Source organism: Myotis nattereri, assembly GCF_964212035.1.
Source record: "Myotis nattereri genome assembly, chromosome: 13".
Lineage (NCBI taxonomy): Eukaryota > Metazoa > Chordata > Mammalia > Chiroptera > Vespertilionidae > Myotis > Myotis nattereri.
The window spans coordinates 58,651,479-58,662,867 of record NC_138088.1 but is presented as its reverse complement, the minus strand read 5'-3'; the positions used below and the strand labels follow the sequence as shown (position 1 = coordinate 58,662,867).

The following is an 11,389-nucleotide window of genomic DNA, read 5'->3' as shown; positions in this document are numbered from 1 at the left end:
GCTGTGGGTAGCCGCGTCTGTAAACCAGCCTTCACTTGGCAGCGTGAGGGTGCAGGCTGGACCCGGAGCCCCTGCCAGAGCCCCGGGGTGGGCTGTCTGGGGTCCAGGTGCCCCCTGAAGCTTCGGGGCAGGCTCATCCTCAGCCAGGGCCACCGCCCTTGGACCCTGAACCCGCCCCTGGGTCACTGCCCAGGAAGAAGCTGAGCCGGGCAGGCCTGGCCCCTGGGCGGTGAGAGGTGGGCACTTGTGCGGCAGCGAGGGGAGGGGCCCTGCCAGAGCCCTGGGGGTGCGGCGCTGGGCGGAGATGGAGCCCAGTCCCCAGGGAGCGGCCGCCTCCTCAGCTCCTCGCCAGGGCTGGGCCAGCTCTGCCCCTTGGCCTGAGGCTGAGGCTGCAGCATGACGTGGCCAGAAGGGGGCGGCATTGGCACAGCCTGGAGCGAGGATGTGTCCTAGGAGGGCCAGGTTGATGGTGGCTGGGCCGCCTCCTCACAGACCAGCTGTCCTCTGAGCGGAGCCGCATCTAACAGTCACTCTGGGCAGCAGGGTTTTGTCATTTATGAGAAATAGAGGCCTTGGCCACCCCAGGGGCCGGGGCGGGAGCGGGTTGGATGGCCTGCGCCCAGGCGCTTACAACCCAGGGGCTGAGACACAGGTCAGGACCTTCAGCCTGCACAGGGAGGGGTGCAGGGTGAGGGGCGGCTGCAGGGCTGGGGAGCCCTCCTGGGCTCAGGCTCGTGCTTGGTGCTTCTGTGAACTCAGAGTGGTAGCAGCCCAGGTTGCCTTGGAGGGGAACGCCATCCCCCCCAGGTCTGTCCGCTGCGGGAGAAGGGGGTCTGTGCCTGGAGGCATCAGAGCCCCTCGGGACCTACACGAGGGAAGCCCGGTGGGCTTCCTGGGGGAGGGGGCCTTTGATGTGTTCTTGGAGAGCAGGGACATTTCGGTGAGGAGGGACCAACCACATGGCCGGCTGGGAAGGCAGGAGCTCCGTCAGAACATTGGGGAGCAGGTGGGGACTGAAGCTGGCAGCCAATTCCGAGACTCTCTTGGAATTGGGGCTTATGAGGTAGGTCCCGGCTGTGCTGGGTCCAGAGGCGGGACCTTCTAGTTGGGGAAGGTGAAGCTGGTGGATGGAAGGACAGACAAGGAAGAGGAGGGTCATGCCTGGAGGCCAGCTTTCCCCAGGGCAGGGGACCTGGAGCTCGGGGCTCTGGGGGGTGGGGTCACGGGGTGGCTGCAGGCTCTGACCCCAGGCCCTGAAGTCCCATCAGACGCCCTGGAGCCCCTCAGTGCGACCTGGGCCAGAGCAGCGGGTGGTGGCACCATCACCCTTCTCTACCTCCCCATTAGGGGGACAGGCAGGCGCCCTGGATCCCCCAAACACGGCCACATGTGGGTCTGTGGGGCGTGGTGCCTTTACCGCCCTCACCAGGGGACCTCGAGTGAGTCACTTCTCCTTAGTGTCAACACTGCCACGTGTGAAGGGAGGGAGGGCCTTCGGCTGCGCGGACAGGGAGTGGCTGCTGCACGTGTGAAGGGGGGGGCCTTCTCGGACAGGGAGTGGGCTGCCGCATGTGTGGAGTGGGGGGCTGTGCGCAGGAAGAAGGGCTCACGGAGGAGGGTTTATAAGCTGTAAAGCGCGGTTCACCGTGCATGGGATGGGGAGGGACCGCATTACAGACTGTAGAGTGTGGTTCTGGCACTGGGGGGGGGGGGGGCGGGAGGGGGGGAATGCGCTACTGGAGAACCGTAGGTGGGGCTGGGGCAGCCTGGGGCAGCCGTGGGCAAACTACGGCCCGCGGGCCGGATCCAGCCCGTTTGAAATGAATAAAACTAAAAAAAAAAAGACCGTACCCTTTTATGTAATGATGTTTACTTTGAATTTATATTAGTTCACACAAACACTCCATTCATGCTTTTGTTCTGGCCCTCTGGTCCAGTTTAAGAACCCACTGTGGCCCTGAGTCAAAAAGTTTGCCCACCCCTGGGCTGGGGTGTCTGGGAGGAAGGGCTGATGGGAGGCAGGGGGAGCCTATTTGTAAATGGTCGTTCCGGGTCTGGCTGATGGGAGGCAACTTTGCAAACTGTAAAGCGAGGCCGTGTGTCTGGGAAGAAGGCTGGTGGGAGGCTGTAACCTGTGGGCGCGGTCTGGGGTTGGGACTGCCCCGCCCCCCTCGGGGGAGTCCTCATCCGAGTCCGGGTCCTGACGGGCGCCCCTCCCCCCCCCTTACAGAGCCTCAGGCCCCAGGCGCCCAGCCGCTGCTGGCCTGGCTGCTGCTGCCCCTGCTGCTCCTGCTGCCCCTGCTGCTCCTGGCCGTCTACTTCCTCCGGTAGGAGTGTCCCTCCCCCGCCCCACCCCGTCCCTCCTCCCTCCTCCCCCCTCCCCCGTGTCCCTCCCCCCGTGTCCCTCCCCATGTCCCTCCCCCCGTGTCCCTCCCCATGTCCCTCCCCGTGTCCCTCCCCATGTCCCTCCCCGTGTCCCTCCCCCGCGGGGCCGCCCCGTCGCGCGCAGGAGGAAATGAGCGCCCGGGGCTGCACAGAGACGGGGCGTGGGGCCCGGAGGCAGAGGGCGGCGGGCAGAGGGACAGCGGGGCCATGAGCTCCCGGAGCAGCTTCTCCCGGCTCACCTGGTGGGTGCGCCTCGGGCTGCGGGCTGGGCGCTGCCCCGGCCCCGGCGGAAACCTAACCGTCTGTCTCCCAGGTTCAGGAAGCACCGGAAGGCCACCGTCAGCGCCGGCGACAGGAAGATGCCCAACGGGATCCTGGAGGAGCAAGGTACGCCGCCGCGCCCCGCGGGGTCTGATGTGCGGGGTCCCCTGCGCGCCCCGTGGGTCTGATGTGCGGGGTCCCCTGCGCCCACATGCGGGCGTCCCTTCCACGAGGATCCGATGCCCCGACACGCCCAGGGGGGTCTGATGCGCCCCACACGCCGGGGGCTGTGGTTGCGATATGCGGACAAGCCGGGGTTCAGGGTCCGATGCCCCAACACGCCGAGCCCGGGGCTCCCTCCCCGCAGCGCGCTCGCTCCAGGGCACCTGGCCGCCCCTGCCCACCTGGATGGCACATCTCTCCTCTCCTCTCTTCTCCTCTCCCCTCCTCTGGGCCGCGGTTGGCACATCTCTCCTCTCCTCTCCTCTGGGGCGCGGACGGCACCGTCTCTCCTCTCCTCTCCTCTCCTCTCCTCTCCTCTCCTCTCCTCTGGGGCGCGGATGGCACATCTCGCCTCTCCTCCGGTGGGAGCAAACCTTCGGAAGGTGTGGGCTGCGGCTCCGGAGACACTGTCCCCACCGCCGCCCTCCCGGTCTGCACTCCTGTTTCAGGGCGTCCCCGCAGCCCTACCCAGAGGCGGCTCCGAGCTGAGCGCCCCGCTCCGAGGGCTCCTGGCAGCGCGCTGGGAGCCCAGCAGGGGGTGTCTAACAGGAAGGATGGGGTTCGGGGGCGTGTCCCACCTCCCTCGGCCTCCGTTGGGTTCCTCACGGTAAATGCTGCCCAGAGGCACGTCGCTAGTCTGGCCACACCTCGAGGTGCGGAGAAAGGCGTGAGGCCTCGCGTGGGTGACCTGGGCGCCTTCGCTCAGCGGCTGCGGAAGTTCTGTGGTTTGGGGAGTCAACGCGCTGCCTGTCAGGCTTCACAGGGGATTGCGAAAGCGCCCCCTCCTCCCCCCAGCCCCCAGGTAACAACAGGAGCGTCCGCAGCCAGGACCTGGCCAGGGAGCAGGGCTAGTGCCCAGGGAGTGACCCTGGCGGGTGATAACCTGGCCTCCTCGCCACCTTCCTGCCCCCCCCCACCCGAGGGAGGACAGTGTGGGAGGGAGGACAGTGTGGGAGGGAGGAGGGTGTGGAAGGGAGGAGGGTGTGGGAGGGAGGAGGGGGGGGCAGGCTCCTTCCGCAGCCTGGGTGTTGGGAACAGCCTGGGGCAGGCTTTGGCTGGGCTCAGAGCAGCTGCCCTGCAGGCAGGCAGGTAGGGACAGGTCCTGAGCCAGGGAGACAGCGAGGTAGCCAGGGTGACCCTGTCCAGACGGCCCCCCCAGAAAGAGGTGGCCTCTAATGAGTTCTTGCTGTCTCACTCCGAATTGTGGGTGCCCTTCGTTCATCACCCCTCTCCTCTTTCTTATTTTAAAATACAATTTTATCGATCTCAGAGAGGAAGGGAGAGGGAGAGAGAAACATCAGTGATGAGAGAATCACTGATCGGCTGCCTCCCGCACGCCCCACACTGGGGATCCAGCCAAAACCCAGGTCTGTGTCCTGACGGGGAATCAAACCGTGACCTCCTGGTTCCTAGGTTGATGCTCAACCACTGAGCCACACCGGCCGGCACCCGTCTCCTTTTCAATGCCCCTTGCCTAGCCCCCACCTCCCTCCAAAAAACACAAAACCCGCCCCGGCCAGTTTGGCTCAGTGGATAGAGCGTCGGCAGACTGAAGTGTTCCAGGTTCGAATTCTGGTCATGGGCCCATGCCTGTGTTGTGGGCTCGATCCCCAGTAGGGGGTGTGTAGGAGGTAGCCGATCAATGAGTCTCTTTCATCATTGACGTTTCTCTCTCTCCCTTTCCCTTCCTCTCAGAGATCAATAAACATATATTAAAACAAGCAAACAAAAAACTTGGAGCTCTAGGGGTTTGACCCAGCAGGACTGTGTGTTACCAACAGGATGGAGGACGGGCGTAGCCTGCTGATTCCCAGCCTGTGCTGAGCTTGCTTCCACTCTCCTCTCTTCCCTGGCCTGGAGGCTGCAGGGGGAGGCTGCCCGGATCTTTTGTGGAAGGGGCAGGGGCTGGAGGGAAGGCGAGATGGATGGGGGGGGGGGGTGAGGAGTGGGAGGGGGCGCGCTGGGAAGAGAAGGCATCTATGGTTTCTGAGAGCAGGTCAAGGGGACTCTGTCCCTCATAAGGGGTGCAGGTGTCCTATAGGACTCGGACCTCTGCCTTCAGCTGCTCAGGCCCGCTGGGCCCGGGCCATGAGGTCTGAGAGGAATATGGTCCCTCCAGCTGGGGCTGCTCAGGAATGCTGTCGGTCAGTCTGGTTGATGAATCACACCCCCATCCCCCACCCCGAGTCCCGCTGAACAGCCTGTGTTTCTTTTGATCCCACAGAGCAGCAAAGAGTGATGCTTCTCAGCAGGTCCCCATCGGGGCCCAAGAAGTACTTCCCCATCCCGGTGGGGCGGCTGGAGGAGGAGATCCGGGCCCGCTCAGCCGACGACTGCAAGATGTTCCGCGAGGAGTTCCACGTGAGTGGAGGGCCCTCCGTCTGGCCCCGCAGTCAGGACTGGGAAACCGTCAGGCTTACTGTTAACATCCCACAGGCCCAGAACTCCTGCCTCCATCAGGACACCGTCCCCCAAGACTGGCGGGGCACCCCTCTCCTTTTCCGTGCCCCCCCCCTCCCGACGCCCGTTCCTCATTGATGACACAAGAAGTACAGAGAGGGGTGCGTGAAGTCTTCTGGCCCAAATGCTCGGGTGCCACGCTCCAAAACCAAGAGCCAGGGACGCTGTGGTTGCGATGCTGTGGAGGACCAGGCCCGAGAGGCCACACTGTAATCATTTCCCAGTGAAAGCCGGGGCTATTAACCAGTGTCACCCCAATAAATGCAATTGTTTTAAAAAAGAAAGCCATGGACTCGGGGTGCCCCGGCATCTAATAGCGGTGGGAACTGTGGCCTGAGCCAGCATCACAGGCCAGTTAAACCTGTGGGACCACCTCAAGGGACAGCTCTGCCCCAACAGCTTTTTTAAAAATATATTTTTTATTGATTTCAGAGAGGAAGGGAGAGGGAAAAGGAGAGAGAGAGAAGCATCCATGATGAGAGAGAATCATGGATCGGCTGCCTCCTGCACGCCCCACACTGGGGATGGAGCCCTGGGCATGTGCTGTGACTTCCTGGTTCATAGGCTGATGCTCAACCACTGAGCCACGCTGGCTGGGTGTTAAATTTGTATTTAGTGTCCTATGAATTGAGAACCAAATAGACAGCTGGCTAGATAGGTAGGTAGGTAGATGATAGGTAGGTAGGTAGGTAGGTAGGTAGGTTGGTAGATGAATGTAGGATGGGCAAAAAGAGAGACACTCGCGGGTGTTAGATTTTGCTCTTCAGTGTTTATCCCTTGAGTTTTACGTTCTGCATCTTCCACGTGCACGTGGCCACAGGCGGCGTGTAGAGTGTGAAATGGGATGGGTTCCTCGCAGGGCGGCTGCCTTGCCTGGGCCCTGGCTGTCAGGCCCTGGCCCTGGCGCATCAGTCAGTGTCCGCGAGGCCAGCTCCATTCGCGTGGAGGGGTGCGCAGGGTGCCTGGGTGACCTCCAGCTCCCACGTGAGGCTGAGACAGGGACTGCGCGCACAGTGGAACGTTGTGCAATTGTTACATCGAAAGATGACGCTACTCCCACTGCCGACTCGCGACTGTCCACACAGAAGCCACATGAGGGCGTGGGAAGGTGATGACACATTTCGATGTACTTTCCCTATTTTTTAGCCCAAGTCTCATCTGCACTGATCTTGCTTCCTTTTCATTGTTTCCTCGTGTGTCCCCTTTTTGGAGAAATTGGGTCATATTGGAAAATAGCTCCAAGCAATATTGTGTTGCAAACTCTCAGACCGATTAGAGAAGTTAGTTCTGCATTCTCAAAATAACTCTCCGAGTTCCTAGTGACCAAGCCAATCCCTCCCTCCCTGTCCGGCCCCCTGGCTCTGTTTCTCCCTGTTGTGACTGGTGTGGGGCTCTGAGTCACGCCCCACAGGCCCTGCCCCCACCTCAGGTACGTGCCACTGCGGAGGAGCAGGGACAGGAATCAGGTCAGGCAGGTGAGGCCCCTGCCCCAGGGGCAGAAGTGAAGGAGCCACCAAAACAAAAACACTCAGCAAAAGTAACATTTTAATGCAGCTTTACAAATAACAAAGTGAAGGCCATAATGGAGGCAGAACAGAACAGACACTTGTAAGCAACAATGTTCCCTGTTGCTCCAGGCTCCCACGGGGCTTGTCACCACACTGTGACTGATCCACTGATTGTGTCCTTACTTAAAATTTTCATTTTATCATTATGGATTCTTTGCATTTATTTTGATTTTTTTTTTAGATATTGCATTTGCATATTATTTTGAATCTTGAGGCTTGGGGGAGCCCCTTTCAATTTTGTACCTTTCGATTTTGCCTCCCTCTCCTGGACCCCGCCCCGCCCTGCCATAGGCAGCCTTCCCAGGGGGGTCCCTCTGCCCAGCGAGGGCAGGTAGGCAGAGGGCAGAGGGGAGAGCGCTGGGCTTGAGTCCAGTGGCGTGGATCCTGGTCCTGGCTCAGGAGACCCTGGCCAGGGTGCTCTCCTCTCGAGTGAGGGACGGCCGTGCCCTCAGCCCGTCCGTGCCTCATCCCTCCGCTAAGAGCCGCGGGGCCACACTCTTGGCTCTGCAGATGGATAAGCTTGAGGTGGGCTCTGCCCCTCTTCTTGCTCTGTTCTCCTCCACTGCCCTGAGCTTCTCTCCCAAAAACTGTGAAAGGGAGACAGTTGGTCTCCGAGCAGGGGATCCCAGTGAGTTTGGGCGCGTGTGTATTGCGGAGCTGACCTGAGCTGTGGATAAAGAGGGGCGGGTGCTGGGACCGGTTCAGTGGGCTGAGGGGGGCATGGAGGAAGCCGGCAGCCCGCCTGAGACCTGCCCAGGTCTGCCTCTGACCAGCCTGGAGGTCATCTCTGCCTCGGTTTCCTCATCTGGGAAATGCGGGCACCACCTGCCCCCATGGGGTATTTGTACATCACCTGTGAAAAAGCGAGGCGTGCCCAGCAGGGCCCAGTGTGCACACGAGGTGTCTGGGGGGGCCTTCCGGGCCTGCAGCCCCTGCCCCTGCCGGTGCGTGCCCTCCGGGCCAGGAAGCCCCCTCCAGACGCTCTTCCCAGCGCCTCTGTCCCAGCGGGGGCTGGGCCTGACCCGGCCGTCCTGTTGTAGAGGCACAGGAGGTGCCCCCGGAAAGGTCCCCGCATGGGACACCAGCCCGCCCCATCGCCTGGGCTCGCTGGGAGCCCACCCCTGGCTCCTTGTCTGTTTCCTCAACTTGCTGGCACCTGCCCAGCACTGTGAGCGCACACTGGCTCATGTGCTCATTCATAGAAACAAAATCTCAGACAAACAAACAAACCCTCTTCTGCCAATGACACAATCGGACAATGACTCACAAGGTGCTATGGAGCAACTGCTATGTGCACGGCTCACGCCTGGCGCTGCGGGCTGACCGGCTCTGGCACAGCCTCCACTGCTCTCCCGGGTCCCCTGCGCCACCCGAGCCGCTGGCGAGGGGAGGCCCGGGCAGGTTGAGGGCAGGCAGGGTGCAGGGCAGCTCAGTGCAGGCGGGGCGGGCGGTCCTTTCCCCAGCGGGAACCTGGCTGGGTGCTAGGTGCCGACAGGAGCACGTGTTTCTCTCGCCCCAGCGATGCTCGGTGCCGCCCATGGAGCTGCAGCGTCACTCTGTCTCCATCTGGGGCAGATGCCAGGCCACGTGCTGGGTGTCAGCCAGGAGCATCCTGGCCACCCAGGCCCCTCCTGCCTTCCCCACCCACCCCTGCAGCCGCCTCACCTTCCGAGGAAGGCGGAGGCTTCTCAGGCTTTTTTCCCTTCTTTTTAATTTACTACGTTGAATAGACTTATGTAGAGCAGTTTTAGTTTTACAGAATATTGGTCAGGAAGTGGCAGGTGCTGGCCCACAGTTCCCAACGACTAAGCCATCGCTTTAGCGCTACGTGGAGCCGATAGTGATCTGTCATAATCGATGAACCAGCAGTGACTTGTTACAATTGATGAGCCGATGGTGATCTGCTGCAGTTGATGAGGTGACAGGCAGTGGTGGGATCAGAGACCTGTCTCCCAGGGAAGCTGACAGAACTCAGTGCTAGGATTCGTCACATTGAGTGTCACCGCTGTGTTTCCTTCCAGTCGCTGCCGTCCGGACACATGCAAGGAACGTTTGAACAGGCCAATAAAGAAGAAAACAGAGACAAGAACAGATACCCCAACATCCTTCCCAGTAAGATTTTCCTGTTTTTGCATGGTCGGCGGCGTTCTGACTAAACTCCGAAGCCCCTGCAGCTCGCGGTGACGGTGCGTGTCACTCTGAGTGACGGTGACGATCCCGGTGCTGGGAGATCAGAGCCCGTGACAGCGCAGCTGCTGGGAGCTCGCACCTGGCCTCCGGGCACCTGGCCTCCGGGCACCTGGCCTCCGGGCACCGGGCCTCCGGGCACCTGTGCGTGTGCCGCCCGGCACAGGCCGCCTGGGCCGGTGAGGGTCTGGCCGCGGAGCCTGCGCTAAGACCTGGGCTGCCCAGGGGCCTGGCGGGGGCCGCGTGCACTGGCGGGCAGGGCCCCTCCTGCTGGATCAGATCCGGAGCCCCAGCCACGGCGGCGGTAGGCCCTGGGCACCTTCCGCTGTTGCACTCAGCTCTGGGCCACCAGCAGCAAGTCCCCTGGACCAAGGGCCGAAAGGACCAACGGGAAACACACAGGGCTCTGGCAGTGTGGTGGGAAGGCTCCCGGTAAACCCGGTTTTAACCCGACAGCTAGGGACCGCCACCGGCTACAGAGTGTGGGCTCCAGGAGGTGCAGGGCAGGGGGGTAACACATCTGTCCAGAGGCATCAATGGCTGGGCTGTGCCCCTGGGCGACCTTCACAACCAGCCTCGCTGCCAAGAGAAGCCCCCACAGCCACCCGCCCCCCCCCTGCACACATACCCCACATACACACTCCACTCACGCAGAACACTCCTGGTCAGCCCCTCTGGGCACTGCTTGCACCGTGGCCGGAACCCCCCAGGCAGGTGGCCCGTCCAGCCCAGGTGTGCGGGTCCTGCTTACCTTCCTCTCTGGGGCAGACCTGAAGGATGCGATTGGGGTCTGTGGTTCCAAACCCCAGATCCAGATGCCCACTTGTCCAGAGATGCAGTAGTCCTCTCCTCGGAAAGCCCGGGAGGGTCACCCCAGAAGTTCTCCTAAGTACACCTGCATGTGCCAATACTGGGGCCGAGAACACGGCTGTCACATGGTCGGGTCCGCACATTCTGCTGTGCTGTTTCTGTGTGGGGGGCAGGCCCACGCTGGCCCTGAGGTTCTTTCCCACATCGGCCCCTCTGTGGTCACCATGGGGCCCGGGTCTGTCCTTTGCAGAGTCTGATACTGTAGCTGGGAGGACTCTGCGGGGTCTGATACTGTAGCTGGGAGGACTCTGCAGTCTGAGACTGTAGCTGGGAGGACTCTGCGGGGTCTGATACTGTAGCTGGGAGGACTCTGCGGGGTCTGAGACTGTAGCTGGGAGGACTCTGCAGTCTGAGACTGTAGCTGGGAGGACTCTGCGGGGTCTGATACTGTAGCTGGGAGGACTCTGCAGTCTGAGACTGTAGCTGGGAGGACTCTGCGGGGTCTGATACTGTAGCTGGGAGGACTCTGCGGGGTCTGATACTGTAGCTGGGAGGACTCTGCGGGGTCTGATACTGTAGCTGGGAGGACTCTGCGGGGTCTGATACTGTAGCTGGGAGGACTCTGCGGGGTCTGATACTGTAGCTGGGAGGACTCTGCGGGGTCTGATACTGTAGCTGGGAGGACTCTGCGGGGTCTGAGACTGTAGCTGGGAGGACTCTGCGGGGTCTGAGACTGTAGCTGGGAGGACTCTGCAGTCTGATACTGTAGCTGGGAGGACTCTGCGGGGTCTGATACGGTAGCTGGGAGGACTCTGCGGGGTCTGATACTGTAGCTGGGAGGACTCTGCGGGGTCTGATACTGTAGCTGGGAGGACTCTGCGGGGTCTGAGACTGTAGCTGGGAGGACTCTGCAGTCTGATACTGTAGCTGGGAGGACTCTGCGGGGTCTGATACTGTAGCTGGGAGGACTCTGCGGGGTCTGATACTGTAGCTGGGAGGACTCTGCAGTCTGATACTGTAGCTGGGAGGACCCTGGGGGTCTGATACTGTAGCTGGGAGGACTCTGCGGGGTCTGATACTGTAGCTGGGAGGACTCTGCAGTCTGATACTGTAGCTGGGAGGACCCTGGGGGTCTGATACTGTAGCTGGGAGGACTCTGCGGGGTCTGATACTGTAGCTGGGAGGACTCTGCGGGGTCTGAGACTGTAGCTGGGAGGACTCTGCGGGGTCTGATACTGTAGCTGGGAGGACTCTGCGGGGTCTGAGACTGTGGCTGGGAGGACTCTGCGGGGTCTGATACTGTAGCTGGGAGGACTCTGCGGGGTCTGATACTGTAGCTGGGAGGACTCTGCGGGGTCTGATACTGTGGCTGGGAGGACTCTGCGGGGTCTGATACTGTAGCTGGGAGGACTCTGCAGTCTGATACTGTAGCTGGGAGGACTCTGAAGTCTGATACTGTAGCTGGGAGGACTCTGCAGTCTGATACTGTAGCTGGG

At 61.6% G+C, this 11,389-nt stretch overlaps 1 protein-coding gene across 2 annotated transcripts in view; it reads left to right on the top strand.

Moving 5' to 3' along the window:
• PTPRE (protein tyrosine phosphatase receptor type E) overlaps window positions 1–11,389 on the top strand; it is a 65,771-nt gene that overhangs the window by 27,182 nt on the left and 27,200 nt on the right. The window contains exons 3-6 of one of the 2 annotated variants that reach the window (XM_081104747.1): window positions 2,231–2,327; window positions 2,699–2,772; window positions 5,093–5,229; window positions 8,918–9,008. In XM_081104747.1, the coding sequence (XP_080960873.1) occupies window positions 2,231–2,327; window positions 2,699–2,772; window positions 5,093–5,229; window positions 8,918–9,008 (399 nt within the window). Of the gene's footprint in view, window positions 1–2,230; window positions 2,328–2,504; window positions 2,628–2,698; window positions 2,773–5,092; window positions 5,230–8,917; window positions 9,009–11,389 lie in introns of those variants that run through there. The other variant, XM_081104748.1, reaches the window with a different exon arrangement.